Source organism: Callithrix jacchus, chromosome 8 (genome assembly GCF_049354715.1).
Source record: "Callithrix jacchus isolate 240 chromosome 8, calJac240_pri, whole genome shotgun sequence".
NCBI classification, from domain to species: domain Eukaryota; kingdom Metazoa; phylum Chordata; class Mammalia; order Primates; family Cebidae; genus Callithrix; species Callithrix jacchus.
In genome coordinates this window covers 92,500,641-92,518,346 of record NC_133509.1, presented here as the reverse complement: position 1 = coordinate 92,518,346, position 17,706 = coordinate 92,500,641, and the positions used below count along the sequence as shown (strand labels likewise).

At 40.0% G+C, this 17,706-nt stretch overlaps 1 protein-coding gene across 2 annotated transcripts in view; it reads left to right on the top strand.

Moving 5' to 3' along the window:
- The first annotated feature begins 609 nt into the window (after positions 1–609).
- SLC35F4 (solute carrier family 35 member F4) overlaps positions 610–17,706 on the top strand; it is a 306,792-nt gene continuing 289,695 nt past the window's right edge. For both annotated transcript variants that reach the window (XM_035260625.3, XM_035260624.3), the window contains exon 1: positions 610–844. In XM_035260625.3, the coding sequence (XP_035116516.1) occupies positions 742–844 (103 nt within the window). In that variant the 5' untranslated portion in view covers positions 610–741. The remainder of the gene's footprint in view (positions 845–17,706) is intronic.

The following is a 17,706-nucleotide window of genomic DNA, read 5'->3' as shown; positions in this document are numbered from 1 at the left end:
CAAAACCTGGATACTCACTCCATATACCACCTGCTAGGAACTAATTTTCTTGTCATTTCATAAAAAAGATTCCCAATCTTCTAGACAAGTTGCAAGAACTGACTAACGCCCGGGAATGCTTGCAGATCAGCAGACCCGAGGTAGTGTAGACTCCAAACGTGGACCGAGTCCTGGGGCGCCCCAGAAGTGTCTTCTTCCCGAGCGACAGTGTTACTTCCTCCCATTAACAGCTATGAGTCCCTCTTGGGTTTCTCCCACCCCCAACACCCCTCTCTGAGCCCCTGGCCACAGTGGCCGTCTCTTCTCCTCCCGCGCCCCAAGACCAAACATCCCTTACATCAGGTGGGGTTGGGGGGTCTGCTCTTCGGGAAGGAGCGCGCAAGGGTTAATGATAAAAGCTGGCGACCAGGTGGGGCGCCCACACCCGCCCCCGGCCACGGTGGGCGTCGGAGGTGAGGGGGCGCTATTCGGGCAGCAGTGCTCCGGGTGGCGGGCGGGAGAGCTGCCAGGTTGACAGAGAGGCCGGCCCAAGTGGGGGCCGCTCCGTCGCCGCCGCCACCGCCGCCGCCGCGGCTGCTGTGATGCGGAGCCGGTGCTGCGCCGGGCGGTGGAGTCAGAGCCCCGGCGCGGGAGCACGAGCTGCAACATCAGCACCAGCGGCGGCGGCACCTGCACCAGCTCCCAGGCCCGGCGCTGCGATCTCCTCCCCGCCGCCCCCGGGGCCGCCGCCCCGCGCTCTCTATGGATGTCAAGGCGGCCCCCAACGGGGTGGCCACTATCGAGGACAGGATCCTGCGGATCACCGGCTACTATGGCTATTACCCAGGTTACTCCAGCCAGAAAAGTAAGACGCCGCGGGGCTGCCCTGCGCGAGGTGGGGAAGGGAGGTGGGCGCGCAGAGGTGCCGCGGGGCTGCGGACCGGCGGGCGCGCAGTCCGGACACCTGCAGCCCTGCGGGAGCTGTCAACGCCGCCTTACTGGCGGCGGGGACCCTGGGAGCAAAAAGTACGTCCGCTGTCCTCGGTGCTGAACCGTGGGAGAACAAGGGGCCCGGTTGGGTGCGCCCAGGAGTTTGGAAACAGTCGTAGTCTTGGGGGGCGGCGCGAAGGGGACCCGGTGAGCGCTCCTGACCGCTGTCGGCCGGCTCACCCTTGTGGATTTACGCTCGGAGAAAGCTAACATGGCTGTTCACTTAGCGGAAAGTCAGCCTTAGGGGCTTCATGCCCCGAAAGCCCCTACTGAGTGCCAGGCTGCGTGCGGGGCGCTGGAGACGTAGGCTGGAGAGACTCGGGGGTGGGGCTGGTGGGGGCGACAGACCCAGACGTGGGTCCCGGCGCTGGCGGGGTCAGCTCTTTCACTCCGGGCTGTTGAGACGCTGCCAGCGCGGGAGTTACTCCGGTTACAGCGTCTTTAGGAGGTTCTTCACCCTGGACAGAGAAAAGAACCTGCTCGGGTCTCTGAGCCCCAGAGCTTGGAGCCAGAGACCCATGTAACAGACTGGGGGCGTAGGGGGTTGGTCTGAGACGGGGAGGTGACAGTGCCATCCGTCCCCGCGGCACGTCGCGGCCACCTCTCAGCCCCAGGAGGCTGTTCTGTTCGGTCCCGGCTTTCTTCCAGCTAAGCGAGGTCATGCGGCATGTATGCTTTCACGTTTCTGGACCAGTTTTTGTGGGAGGCCGATGAAGTGTGTTCTACTCGAAGTCACCCTCCCCAAATACACAAACCCACTAGCTATATTTGCTGGGATTAGTTCTAACACGACTGAAGTGCAGCTCGTTTTTCTCCGAATTGGGTTGTAGCTGTGGTTCAGTTTCTATGCAGGTGGGTCTTCGCTTTTTTTTTTTTTTTTAATCAATGCATTTCTGTAGCAATAGATGTAGCTTAATTGATGTTTTTACCATTATTTTTGTCAAAAGCTTTGGAAGCTCCTAGATGCACTTCTGATTGGTATTTTTCTGTGACATTTTGGGGTGCAATCAACATTACGGTTTCTGCGAGGCATGGGACTCACAAAAATTACAGAACAAAGACAAGAAAATACTATTTTTCATGTAATTTTCTCCCCTACCATGCTTCCTCTCTATTGAATAATAATTCAAGAGCTTTGTTCCATGGGCTGTTCTCACACAGATATTTTCTAGTTCGAGATTTCATTTGGTTTCAGGAAAGGCCTATCTGATTTGGATTGTTTCTGTCTAGCTGTTTTTAGCATTAGGGGCTTAAAGTATTCATTTTCCATACAAAAGTAATTATATAGTGTTAGAATTTTCTGGAAAGAAAATAACACACAGTGGCATGCTCTTTGAAGTCTCTGTACTATACACTCAAACACTGCTCCTTTTTTTTGTTGTTGTTGGCAAAGGATTTCTTTTTTAACCCTGGAAACATAAGTGAAGGAACTAATATACCTTGTGGAAATTACTTGACTTTCCCTTTTGAATATTTTAATTAGGAACCATGGGAGTTTTCGTGGCTTAGAGAATGTAGAAGCTGTGTGTGAAATTACAGGACTCAGGGTAGTTTATTGTTGTAATTTTTATGACAATGGAAGTTTGGTTAACAATGAACAACCCAAAAAGAATACTGAAAAAGTGACATTTTAGATAAGGACATGTTCATATTGTATTTTTGTGCTTGCTCAGATAGCTGCACATGCTTCATTTGCAATACAATAACAGGACAAAAAAAGGGAAGAGCACTGGCCAAGGCTATAACTGGAAGGCAAAAGGGATAAAGATTAATTTGGCAGGGTTATTTCTGATGGGCGCTTACCTAAATTCAGACCATAGAGTCAAAAGAGTGAAGGCAGAGAATCTCACAAGAACAGAGAATTACGTGATAGTCAGATAAATCTCAGGATACTCAAGCTTTCAGAAGTAGAGAAAGATTGTTATTTTGCACAGTGAGAGATTGAGAGAGGAGAAAGCTGGAGGAGGGCCAGGGAACTGAGCACCATGAAATAATCCTGTCCTAATGCAGGCTTCAACTAGTAAACAAACACACTGAAGCAAACCAGTACAATATGGTCAATTGATTTGGCTGTTACAGGGAATGAGCAACAGCTTAGGGGAAGTCTGGAAAAATAACACTTAAGAAAAGGCTACAGTGATGAGTATATAATATGCAAAGACAAGGTGACTTTCTTATTTTCTGTCTGATTACATATGAGGGATAGCTATGCCATTTACCTTTTTGGAGATATATGGGGACTTACCTCTAAGAAAATGCATTCAAGATCAAGCCTTCTATTAATGCAACCTGCTGTTTGCTTGTACCTTGTCCAGGAAAAAATTCTAGTAGTCGGGCTGATGCAAAAAACAAACAAACAAACAAACAAACAAAACAAATATAATAGAATTCAGAGAAAAAAAGGTACTTTAATGGGCAATTGGCCATTTGTTTTATTTATCCTGTTTAATTAATGAACACTTATTGAATAAATATAAACAAGAAATCTGGATACAAGGATGATTAAAGGTGGGTGCAGTGGCTCATGTCTATAATCCTAGCACTTTGGGAGGCCAAGGCCAGATGATTGGTTGAAGCCAGGAGTTCAAGACCAGCCTGGCCAATGTAGTGAAACCCTGTTTCTTTATTTATTTAGACATGTTTTTAAAAAGATGATTAATGCATAGTGTGGTTACTTTGGTGGGAGAATAGATTTATTCATTCAACAAGTGTTAATTAAGCACCTCCTACGTGTCAGGGGTACATCAATGAGCAAAACAGACAAAAATATTTTCCTTTTAAACAAGACAGTAAACAAATACATAAATTATTGAGTATATTTCAAGGTGTTAAGTCCCTTTTGAAAAATTACAACAGGATAAAAAGGATAAGATATTCTGGGGGTAGAGACTGTCACAATTTTAAATAGGCTAACCAGGAAAGTCCTTATTGAGGAAGTAACAATTGAGCAAATACCTGAAGGATGTGAGGGAGTTCACCATGTGGACATCCAGAAGAAGATATTCTGGGCAGTGGGAACAGCTCGTGCAAAGCTCTGAGATATAGGGCAACTGGCATACTGGAGAAACAGCAGGGAGGCCTGCATGGCTGAAGTGGAGTGAACAGTTGGGAAAGTGGTTGGCACTGAGATCACTGAGGATCCAGGAATGAGGTAAAGGACGTCCTTAGAGATCATTGTCAATCCTTTGGCTTGCATTCTGAATGAAATGAACCTTTGAAGAGTTTTGAGAGAAGAGTGATGTGACTTGACTTACCTTACACAAAGATCAGTCTCACTGCTATACTGGGACAGGTTGAAAACACCTAATTAGTATGTTATTGTGATAACTTAGGTGAGAGATGATGGTGGCTTGAATCAGAGTGGTAGCAGTAGAGAAAGAGAAAGGTGGTTGGAGTCTGCATATATTTGAAATTAGAGCCAATAGGGTACCCCAATAGATTGGATATGGTATTTGCAAGAAAGAGAGGAGTGAACAAATGACTCCATCTTTTCTGGTTGGACTAATTTTGAGTTGCCATCAGCTGAAGTATGAAGGGTTTCAAGGTAGAGAAGCTTTGGAAAGGGGTTGGGGTGGATTGTCATGGGATAAGGATAATATTTTAGAGATGCTAAATGTAATTGGAGATGGATAGTAAGCTTAGAGTTCAGAGTAGATGTCCGATTGGAGATATAAATTAAGGAATTGCCAGTACCTTGGTGGTATTTAAAGCCTAAGACTGTATGAAATCTCTGAGGAATAAATGCAAATAGAGAAGAGAAGAGGCAGAAGGATTGAATTTTGAGGCACTCTGACAGTAAGAGGTTCAGAGAAGAAGAGAAACCATCAAAGGAGACCAAGAAGGATCATCCAGGGAGATGGGAAAACCAGGAACATGTGATACCCTGGAAGCCAGTAAATAAAGAGTTTTAGGTGGAAGAGATTTGCTGAGTCCAATGCTATTGAAAGGTCAAGTAAAATGAAGACTGACTGAATTTGACAATTGAAGGTCATTGGTGATCTTGACAAGAATGTTGACAAGAGCACATAAGGTTGGATAAAATGGATTAGAGTGTGTAAGAGAGAATTAGACGGAAGAATTAGAACCTGTGAGTATAGATGACTCTGCAAAGATTTTTGTGCAAAGGGGAGCAGAAGAAATGGAGGAAGCAGGCTCAAGAAAGTTTTTTTTTCTTTAAAGGTGAGAGAAATAAGCATGTTTGCATGCAAATGACAATGCTTCAATAGAGAAAGAGAAATTAATGAAGTTCGAGAGATAGGATATAGAAACCTTGCACAAGAGAAGGGACATTGCTGTAGATAGGAACATGGATGTAGGGTAAGGTGTGTGGGGCAGGCTCGGGAAGGTGTGTAACTGAGATGATGGGCATCTGTTGAGATTCTCTCTTGGTTGCTGTAGTTTTCTCCAGTTAGGAAGCAAAATCATCAAATGAGAGTGAGGATGGTGGAGGATGTGGTAGAGGCTGGAGGAAAGACAAAGTGTGAATAGTTAAATAGGGAGAGTGAATGGACTGGGGAAGTGCACTAAGGTTGTCTGGTAACCTTAGGGTCCATTTAAAGTTTTTGCTCGCAAATTTAAAGTGAGATCAGTCAGTAGGTTGGCTCATTCACGAATGCAGTAAAGGCATGGAGCAAGTAAAGATAAGGATATAACCAGAGTTACAGATTATCCAATAGGTATGAAAAAATAGGGACAAGGGAGTTGTATTATCATAGTGATTGATCATGGAATTTAAACCTGGTAAGCAGAGAAGATAGAAAATCTAGATAATTAGGGACACTGAACAGATGGTAGGTTCAATGAATTAGAGGTCTCAGGAGAATCAATGTTTTACTGTATTCCATTATTGATATTTTTGGGGTATTCTTTTTTGTGTGTTTGCATGAGGTTTGGAAATTGATTATAGCCTTAAACCTGCCAGCAACTGGCTCTGAGACCTGGGACACCTCTCTGTGGACATCGGTTTTCTTGTTTGTGAAAAGGAGAGTTGAAATCACTATTTTAGAACAGTCATGGAGCAGGTCACCTTGGACAGCTTTTAGAACAGTCCCACTTTCCTGGAAAGGTATCAGTAAAAGAGTACATTGACTTCACCTCTCTTCACCACTTTTGGTAAACAGTTGCCTCTCTTTCTTCTGTGCCTTTGCACCTGTTGGCCTTTTGTTTTTTGCATATCCCATTAGTGATCAGGTTCTATGATCGTTGTCTATTGGGAGCTGCAATTTGTAGGAAATATTTTTCCCTTTTACACTGATACCAGCTCTGGTATTATCCCAGCTTCAAAAAGAACTCTACCTCCTTCTGGCTCTCTTGGCTCTCTGGGTGCTTGAATGGCTGCTATGACTTAGCATTTCCCAAGGTTCCAGCTTCAGCTGTGTTCTCTCACTTTCTGCTTTCCCTGAGTGAGCTCATTTAATCCCATGGCTTTACCATCTTTGGTGTGTCTGAATTTCTAGGCCCATTTTTTCTGAACCCACAACCGTATTTGAAACTCCCTTCAAGCATTCTACCTGAATGTCCTCCAGAAATGTGACACATAAAACCAAAATCATCATTCTGTCCTTAAAATGTGCCTTTTCCCTCTTATTATGCATTTCAGCTTCTAATATCTATATCCAACTAATTGCCCAAGCCAGAAACTTTGAGTTACCCTCAACGTCTGCCATTTCCCCTTGCCCTATAATCAGTTAATGAATCCTATCTATTCTACACCAACTATGTGTTTTCCCATCCTGCAGTCACTGCCTTCTATCTATCACATCGTTTTTCCCAGCCTCAAGTCCTTCCAATACAGCATACGCATCTTAAAAAATATTTGCTTCCCCAAAGTGCAGATGTGTTCATCTCACACCCCTGATCAAATACCTGAAGTAATTTTTCACTTTCTATGGAATAAAGTCCAAATTCCTTAGCATGCCACAATCTAAACCAAGCTCATATTTTACTATTTTAGCACACATTTCTCCCCTACACCACAATCCTCTAATTGCCTAAGTAATAGATGCTTAATGCAGAAAATCTGGAAGGCATAGAGCAAAGAGAGATTAAAACAAAATTACTCATAATTCCACTACCAGAGGTGATTAGTGTTAACATTTTGGTATATATCCTTTCAGTCTTTTTTATACCCATGAACACATGCAAGTGGCTTTTATTTGGCACTGAACATTTAATCTCATTGGTCTATATCATTTGTAATAACTTAAATTTTAGTATATGCACATAGTCTTCCATATATGCAAGTATTCTAATCTACTTCATCAATCACTAGTTGTTGAATTTTCAGGCAAACTTTTCCTTTTATTTCTCTTGCACTCTCTCTGTTCCTCCCCTCAACCTCCCGTTTCTTTTTAAGAGACAGGGTCTTACTCTGTTACCCAGGCTGGGAGTGCAGTAGTGTAATCATAGCTTACTGCAGCCTCAAAATCCTGGGCAAAGCCCTTAGCCTCCTGAGTAAGAATACAGGTGCGGACCACCACTTTCAGCTAATTAAAAAAATTATTTTTTTGGTAAAGATCAGATTTTGCTATGTTGCCCAGGCTGGTCTCAAACTCCTGGCTTCAGCTGGTTCTCCCATCTTGGCCTCCCAAAGCAGTGGGATTACAGGTGTGAGCTACTGCACTGGCCCAACTTTTCTTTTTGATCTCGTATCCCATATGGTCTTGCACACCCTGATTATAGTCTCACCATGCAGCTCACTGTTTTAATGACATTATTGTGCCCATGCTCTTTTGCTTCTCAGTGCTTTATTGCACTTTGGTCCCAGTGCTCCCTCTCTTTCTGTGTCTCCTTCATCACCCTGCAGAAAGCTCCTATTTATCTTTAAAAGTGCAGTTTAAATGTGCTGTCCTCTGTAAAGCTTCCCAAATGCCCCAGGCTGATTAATCCTCCCTCTGTGCTCCTGTAAAGCTGTGTATTCACCTCTTCTCCAGCATTTAACACACTAATTTGGGCTTTTTTGCTTTGCACAAAACTATCTCACCCACAGAGCTTGGGGAGAGCAAGGGATTTACCTTTATTTATTTTATCTTAGGCAAAGTGGTATATTCTGTTGCTCAACAAAGTTTATTGTGATAATGAATGAAATATTTCGTTCTATTTGAAGAAATTAGAGGGATAATTATTTTCACACAGAAAAAGAAAGAACACACGATGGTAGTAGTGATTAGAGAAAAAGAAAAAAATTACCAGCAGTGAATGAATCAAATAGATGTACCTTTGAAGAATGAGAACACACTAAATGGTGTTTTATGATCATTTTACCTGCCTGGTTGTAACTTCTGCATTTGTGTGTTCTTACTTCATTCTTAAGATTTCCTGTGCTTCAATGGGGGAAAAGGCAATTTTTAAAAAGCACAGAGTAGTATAAAGTTACTAGGATCATAAGAAAGAAAATGTGATTTCTCCTCTTTCTTTTTTTGAAGTTGTTACCATTAGTCTTCCTGGTACAGTATTTATACTGTATAACTCTTATGTACTTTAACTGGACCAAGTTATGAAATTCTCTATTACAAGTGAAATAAATGCAGTAAATATCTATCTTTGTTCATATTCTATTTATATCCTAAGAATAAGTTTGTGCTTCTTTATATATGAGAGGAAGTGTTTTGTAAACAGTTACAAATAAGTACCATAAATATGTGGTTTTGAGAAGTATTTTGTAATATAGTTTTAAATTAGAACATATAAGGTCTATGTTAATACTAAATATCATTGTATATGTTATTGATGTTAGTGTGGTAGTTTTTACAGTGTTTATTCTGATGTGTATTTTGCATTTAAAATATAAATTTACATATAAACTGGATATTTGTAATGCAAAATACTACTTCTACTACCTAAGACTTGGATTTAACATTAAATTTCAGACGTACTTTCTTTTGAAAGCCTATCTAAGACCTGGTTTGTGGCTACAAGGTCTAATGCAAAGAGCACAAGCTTTGGCAACAGAAAGACCTAGGACTGTACCCCTCCTTTGCTATTTACTAGCCTTTTAAACTTGCATAACCTCTCAGATCAACAATTTTGTTCCCATAAAGTGGGAATGATAATAGTTGCCTCACAGGTAGTTGGGAGGATTATGTAAGGTAATGTTTAACTGAGGGTCTGGAACAGCATCCAGTTCAATGTATGGAAGCTGTTACAATTAGGAGGAAATAAATCGAATCAGTTTTATGACTTCGAAGAACCATGCTCACTTTTTGCTTGTGAGTAAATGGCTTACTACTTGCTTTTTGGTCATATCCATAATTGCATTTCAAATTGTTTTTATTAAAAATTATGCTACATCTGTTAAACACAAGTACAAACTGTCCAAGTTCACAGTGGTTTTTATTTTTGGTTGTTGCTTTCTACTCTTTACCAATTTCTGACTTGTCTGGTGCTAAAACAGAAAGGGACAATTCTACCTGGATTGACTCTTGGGATAGCTTATTTAAAATGGGCTGGAAGCCATCTGTGATGAAGTGATTCCAAATGGGCTGAACCGAAAGAGATGAGGGAAATCTACAGCCAGTGAGTGACAGGATGGGTCTACGTGTCGGCAGATGCACGTACTCAGGCACCAAAGTAGGGTGAAGCTGGGAGAGAGGTAGCAGGAAAAGGTGGAATCTCAGCTGAAGATAGCTTGTGGGGGGTGGTGGCAAAGATGGAACAGCGAGGGCAAACAGGTGGGGAGGAAATAAAGGCTGAGGGTTAATCTGGGAATAGTCTTTTGGAAGTAGCATTGTTCCTTTCATACACGGAGTGTTAAAGAGACAATTCTTTTTTTAGCTATGTATATAGCCACAAATGTAACAGACAGGCTATTTTATGTTCTTCTTTACAAGATATATCATTATATTACAAACACATTTAAATATTTCTACATAGTCTTTGGAGTTACAGTTTTTTAAAATTATAAAGCATTTAATAACTTCCAGTCACAGATAAATATTAAAAAAAACGGAAAATAATCATGTTACCCTAACACAAGTATGGTTATTTTGGTTGATTTCTTTCCCATTTTGGCATACAGGACTTTACTTCTTGATTTATTGAGAAATATAAACTGTGGTGTAGTTATAATACAATTTTGTGTTCTGCTTTTTTTCCCACCTAACATTTTAGGATAAGCATTTTTCATTTATATTCATTTTTCTGCTTTGAGAGGCTGGAATTGGATTCTCCTTTCAAAGACCTTGGCTTAAAGAATTTGGCAAGCTGGTTCTATACCATTTGAGACTAAGTAAAATGGAAAGATGTGGAGTATTAGTGATGGTTTATTTGGTTTCTAGTTACAAGACTCTACTTGTACTGGCTTAAGCAAAATGGAAGCTACTGAAAAGACACCAGGGAATCTCTCAAGGGTTTGAAGGGGAGGGATAAAACGGTGTCGGCTGAAATCAGGTCCTGGAGGGCTGTGGGGAAAACAGGAAGCCTTCATTCTCTGTCTTTCATCTCTTTTTCTCTGGCACATGCTCCGCATTCTTGTCTTTCGCTTCAGGCTGGCTTTCTCTATTTCCTTGTCCAAATGGTCAAAAATAGCTACTGCCAGCAGTTTTAGTGTTTACGTGTCCTCTATTCGAGAGAGCAGACAGATTGAGCTAGAATCTCTTACTTCTAAGTCCAGATTCCTGGGGAAAGAGACATTTTGGCCCAATTTATATGTCACAGGCACACCCTTGATCCTATTGATGGTGGTTGTTTGCGGCAGGGTCAAGTTTCTCAGTCATGGCTGCCAGAGGCCCTCTCCTGTAACCCTGTTGACTGCATGAGGGAAGAGATGAGAGTTTAGAGAAACAGAGCAATTGGTTGGACAGTTAACTTAATAGCTATTTGGTTCACAGAACATTGCATATTTTCTTATATCAAATTATAGGCTCCATCAAGATTCCATCTTTTCTTTCCTCTGGTCCTGATAGCCCTTAGAGTGAATCTAGATAATATTTAATGAACTTACAGGTACTGTATAATTTTAGAAAATGAAAAAATCCAAGTATCTGTTTAGAGTATACGTTCTTGAGAATTCTGTTTAAGAGTGCCCATGTAGCACTGCAGACTACTCATTAAGCTTCATTGAAGTGCCACCGGTTACATCAAGTTTGGAAGACATATTTCTTTTTCTAGGTCAGATAGGGCAATACACCAGGTCTTTTAGGTTCAATGTACAATAATTTAGGATGACATTTAACATGGAATATTTAAATAGAGATTGAATATTACAGAATCCTGCACTCTGAGATTTGCTGTATTTAGACCTAGGCTCATGACAAGATGGTACTAGTGAGGTGTCAATAATGGTTTCATGGTCCTGAAAACCAGACATAATAAGAAATTTTTATGCCTCATGAAGAGATCCCTAAGGGTGTTAGAGCCTGCACGTATTTCCTGCTAATACCTTATTAAGCTCCAAGTCATGTACCTTTGGTATCAATTTTGTGTTTTTTGTTGAAACCTATGTTCAATTATAGGCATTCTAGGGACAGATCCAAATCTGGTGAGTTGCAGGCCATTGAGGCACCAGCTTCCCTGCTGGAGTTACGGTGACAGGGTCTGAAGAAGGGGTAAATGCATCTAAAGTGACATTATTATTCCCACAGACTTTTTGGAACAAAGGGGCTTAGAAGTTGAGAACTTTTTAAAAATTGTGAGTGCTTGAAACTGGAGCTGCTTGTCCTGTTCCTTACTAGTCCACATCCATGTAGCAACCATGATAATCTTTCAAAAGCATCCATTGGATCTGCCATTCCTCTGGTTAAAGTTGTTGTTGGCCTCCTCTATCTCTTTGGAAAACTATAAAACTCTGAATGCAGCTTGCAAGGCCTTACATGGTCTGGTTCTTCAGCTGGCACCACACTTTCATGCTCTTATTATGGTTTGGTTTTGCTGGTTCATGTTCCAGGCTCTTTCGTTCCTCTAAGATGATGAACAAGCTCTCTTCTCTTCCTGGTGGTGCTAGCTGTCTGGCCCCTCAACATTTCTCAGGTCTCATATTAAGTGCCACCACCTCTGAGAGCCCTTTCCAGCTTTGCACCTCTATCATCTCATGTACTTTTTCTTTATAGTGCTTAGTGTAATTTATGTTCACTTTTGTGATTGTTTAATGCTTTTCTGCCAATTATACTCCTAATGTCTCTAAAGGTAGGTAGAGAGGGGTCTATTTTGTTCAGCACAGTATGATCAGCACAGAGAATAGTGCCTGGGCACTCCATAAATATTGGCTGGGTGAATGATTAAGCCTTGTTGAAAATGTCAAATAGACTTTTTTTCCCCAAGATAATATTTTTATTTGGAATATTTAAAAAATTTTCAGAAAAGTTGCAATGATAATACAGAGAGTACTCATAACACCTCCCTCAGCTTCCTCACTCAGCGAACACTTTTAATTGCCATGGTATGTTTGTCAAAACTGAAGAAACCAACACTGCTGCATTACTATTAATTAAACTCTAGATTTTATTTGGATTTCACCAGTTTTTCCATTAAGGTTCTCATGCTGTTCTAAGACCCAATCCAGAATACCAGATTGTATTTACTTGTCATGTCTCTCAGGTAGGCTTTTAGAGCATTGAACTTGAAAAGTTCCAATTTATAGGAACTTCCCGACACACATTTTAGGGCTTAGATCAGATCACATTTGAAAATTTAACTGCTAGTTTTCAAGGTGACTAAGGATTAAATTGATGTTTGTTGACTTGACATCATAACTGCATTCTAGTTTAGAGACTGTTTCACAGTGTGTAACAGTGGTTTCTAGCATTTCTATGTATAGCATGTTGAAGATACAGAAACCTTTGAAAATCTGATCTATGACTACTCCCTTATCCCTCAAATGCACATATACACTAACATTTTCATGTAGTTCATTACACTAGAAATTTACTTCACAAGTACAGGCTATAAAATGATAATTCCACTGAGTTTTACCTATTTTTAAATGTCATAATCATTTATGCAAAATGTAATGGTAATATTTGGAAGATGGAATAATTTAAATTTGTTAAAATTAAAGTGAACTTTAGTTTAATTTAAAAGTAAACTTTAGTGAGAAAGCTCTTGTGACTAATGAAAAGCTAAAATTGTGCAGTGGTTTTAGGCATGACAAAGTGCAGCTCATCTTTGACATCCAATTGACTTCAATGTGCTGGAAGTCTTAACACTTTCTAAAAAATGTTGACTCACAAGGATATGAGATAGCAAATGCTAGAGATCTACTAGCTTTTATGCCAGAAGAGGGTAGAAATGTTTCAAGAAACACCAGATTTCCTGACCCTACACATTGAATTAATATCACATCATTTCATTGTATTCATGTCAATGAGATCATCTTTGAGACAAGGCCTCAAAAACCGTCCATGCCTTCTTTGTCTACAAGGAAAGAATGACGAATCTGTTTCAATGTTTCAATTCATCCAAGCAGAATTGTCCTTCAAATACATCCTGCAGTACACCTAGGTACCCTCGGATTGTTTATCTACAGAAACATTTTATGACACGTTGTCACTCTGGATTCTTATTTTCCTGAGAAATTGTGTTTCCAAAAGAACTTGTGGTTTCCAGCTGCATTATAATGGTGACTGTAAAGCTTTAAATGGAAAAAAAAAGTATCATGTTATATTCATAAAGTAGGAAAAGCCGTGAATGAATTTCTCTTTACTGAATTGTTCTATAGATGGGTTTTCTTTTTTCTCAAAGGTGATACAAATGTCTTTCCAAAAGTCATTTAAAGATTACAATCATGGTTTCCAGAAGCAAAGCAGCCTCTAGGTAGTCAAGAAGAACTCCATATTTTCTTGATTAAAAAAGAAATTATTGAGGAGGTAATCATTTTGACCCTAGCTCTGATGGAGTTGACTTTTATTTTCAAGACAGTAGAATAGGTTTTTTTGTAAGATTACTGACTGTATTTCAGGTGCCACTACATACTGATGTGCAAGGCAGCAAGTAACATTAATGTGCAAAACTACTTTCATTTCCAAAGCAGCACAACCTACTTTTGTCCCCAAGTACAGTTTTGCTTGGCATTGCAACTTTGCATGTGTCCTAAAAGGCTTACAGAATAGACTTTCTTTTACAGTGATATTCATATACACATAGAGAAAGTCAAGAGTTACAAATGTTGTGAGATAGTCAGTTGTTTGCTGAGGGGAAATAGCATAGCTGCTGACATCTTCAATATTTGCATCTAAATTATGGCAAATGAGCAAGTTTGGAAGATAATTTTATTTGATAAAGGCACTGCTTCCATTTTTATCAGTGGCTCCAGACTACAAACCGGTGTATCCTTTACCAAGACATACTGATTTCCAAAGTTTCCCCAGGGGTGTGTGTTTGTATTCCTTTGCTTGACAGTCAGTTAGAATGTGTTTGGTTGAAAGCAAAGAAACCTCATCTTACATTGGCTTAAGCAAAAGAACTTTGAAAGGTATGGTTTCTGATGTAATGACTGATGCTGTAATGAGGTACCCAGGTTCTAACCTTTTCTCTCCTGTTTTCCATCTCTTTGTCTATACGTTGTACTTTATTTTTAAACTCTTACTATTAAGTTTTTCAATTCAAGTTTTATTAAAGTTTTAATAACTCCTTTGTTTTCTGAATATTTCTCTTAAAATACAGCACCGTATTCTTATTTTATGGATATAATAGCTTCTCTTATCTCCTTAAGGATATTAATAGGATATTTTTAAAAGTTTTCTTCTCCTGAATGGTCTGTTTCCTCCAAATTACTTTAAAATTAAAAAAAAATTTTTGTGGGCTGAGCGCGATGGCTCATGCCTGTAATCCCAGCACTTTGGGAGGCCATGGCAGGTGGATCACCTGAGGTCAGGAGTTCAAGACCAGCCTGGTCAACATGGCGAAACCCTGTCTTTACTAAAAATATAAAAATTAGCTAGGCATGGTGGCGCATGCCTGTCATTCCAGCTACTAGGGGGTCTGAGGCAAGAGGATTCCTTGAACCCAGGAGGCAGAGGTTGCAGTGAGCCGAGATTGTACCACTGCACTCCAGCCTGGCCACGGAGTGAGACTCTGTCTCAAAAAAAAAAAAAAAAAATTGTTAGCCAGTATTCTTGGATATTTTTTGATTCATTTATGTGTTTGTATTCTAAGTGAAGGACTCAAAAACTGTTTATAATCTGTGAGAATGACTGAAGTAGTCAAGAACTATGAAGGGGCTGGGATTTTATACCACTTTCAAATTAGCAAGTTAGCATGCTACAGTTTCGTAGATGGTGGCAAAAACATGAGACTCAGGGGTCAGATTCAAAGGAGTTTATTACTCACACTCCAGCAGGCAGCATGAATTCCATGTTTATGTTGTTTCCCCTTGCTCTCCGGGTTCCACAAGGACAATATGAAATAACCAAGGTGGATCCTCAGTATGTTTAGTAGCTTTGTATTACAGTCGAGGAATCCTGAGCTTAGGAAATGGCAATCATTTATAATGGCCTTCACGCAAACCTACCCAATGTTTGCTCCAGAGAGAGAGAGAGATGGTAGCAAACAAACCTGCCTTCTGTTTTTGAGGGAAACTTTATCTCTACCCTTCAAACCTGTTGCTTATACAGGCGTTTAAAGAGATAGTTCAGAACAAAAAGCTGTCAGTGCCTGCACATGATACATAGAAATGCCGGAAAGACTCATGGAGAATCATCTCCCAACAGGGATTTTCTATTGTAACTCTACTATTAAACAGTTGGGCTTTTTCATTGGGAACCTTCTATATCATTTTCTTGAGATCGGCTCCCTTAGCTCATAGAAGGCTTTTTGAATCTCCTGGCTCACCACCAGCATTCTGAGAATCAAGTAGGAAAGAAGCTTAGGAGCCTCAGTGAGTACTGTATACAGATTCACTCAATTCCTCCATGATTTTGGTTCAGCATCCCAGTCTTCAACCATGCCTGGTGTCTCTGTAGAGTTTTGTTTGAGCCCCTTCAGAGAATAAACCTCTGCCCTTTGCCAGGATGAAGGGAGGCATAGTCAAATACTGAATGAGGGTGGGGATTAAGAATTCATAATGTTCCTTAAACAGGCTTAAGCAAGACCACTGATTTTAGCCTTATTTTTAGTAGTAACTGGTGCCACAATTTCCAAGCTTTTGAGAAATTCTGCATTGTAAATTAAACTAATTTTCATTTTCTCTACCCTCAATTTAGGTTTCAGTTTTATCAGCCTGACAAGTCATTTACTACTTTCTGACTCCTAAAATTTCATAATTATCTTTTTTCCTGGTTCTTTCATTCTTATAGATTTATGCCTTTAAAACATATTTATTGTTATTTTAGTGCAATTTCCTGAATGAGCAAATATAGATGTTTGTATTCAATCTGTCATCCTTACCAGAAAGAATCTTTGTACTTTTTGTTTTTATTATTCGGTATCTTCCAACTTTTACTAGACTTACTGTAAACTAAGATAAATGGCATATTCATAGTGGCAGAGAACATTATCTTTATTTCCTCCCAGTGGGAAGCTATTTTAGATGTCACAACATGGGAGAAAATAATATTGTGCATTATCTGTTTCTTGATCTGAATGTTGGTTACATTGATGTGTTTATGAAAATGTCATTGAGCTGTACACATGACGTTTATGCACTTTTCTATATGTATGTTATATTGCAGTAAAACATTTACACTAAAAATTGTACCTCACATGACCTTATATCATAGGATATCATGGTATCCTGGTCAATTTTACCTTTGTTTATAATGAAACGCTGAATTATAACTTAATTTGAAGTAAGAAAATATTTTTCAACTTTCAAAGTAACGAAAGATAAAGAATTACTTTTGTGTGTGTTTCCAGTTTACTAGCCCCTAAATGTCTCCTCTTATCCTTTACCAGTATAAGAAAAGTGGTTCTCAGATTGCTGCTTTTTAGAAACACCTGGGAGTGAAAAATATCCCAAATACACAGCTTGCATCCCATACCAGTTAAAACAGACTTTCTGGGATTGAAACCCAGGCATCAGTACTTTTTAAAGCTCCCGAGAGACCCCAAAAATCAGCCAAAACTATGAACAAGGGTCTAGGGCAGCATGTCTCAAACTATCTGGTTCTTTAACAAAACTCTGGCAAAATTAACAAAATGAAATAGTAGGAAACACAATTATGCTCTGAAATATTATAGTAGTGTCAACTTGCTATAAAGATTTCTCAGTTATTTCTCTGAATTTCTATATTTGTCAGGGACTGGTGACAGTTCATGGCCAGGACTATCTGCAGAATGCACTTTGAGTAGCACTGGCTGTGGACACTCTGTCCCCTTCCTAGAACAAGCTGGGTATCCATATACTCCTTTCTCTGTTGCAAGAATCTGTCTGGAGATTGAGGAGGGTTTAGGCTGGGGCCTGTGGTATATACTCTCACTGACTCTTTGAAACCCCCTGACACATTTAATCTTACTCATGCATTTCTGAGCTCTCAAAGCATGGGAAAAAAATCATTGTTAATAACTCAGGCGTTTAGTTTAGATTTTACAAGTTTTGTTTCCCATCAACCATCTTAATTTAAGAAAGATTCTTGACTACTAAAGTCTTGTCATGTGATCTCTTGTATCTTAGTAGTGAATATGAACTTTAAATTGTGTGTACAAGTGAATTTCAGGGAAAGATTCACTAGGAACAAAAATTGATTTTGTTCTCAATGGTTTTTCACTACATGCTAAAATGAAATGAGAATTGTCCTGTGATTTGTGCTAAAGTCTTGGGAAAACAACTGTTATTTCATTCAGGGGCCTATCGAGGCTGCCCAGTTT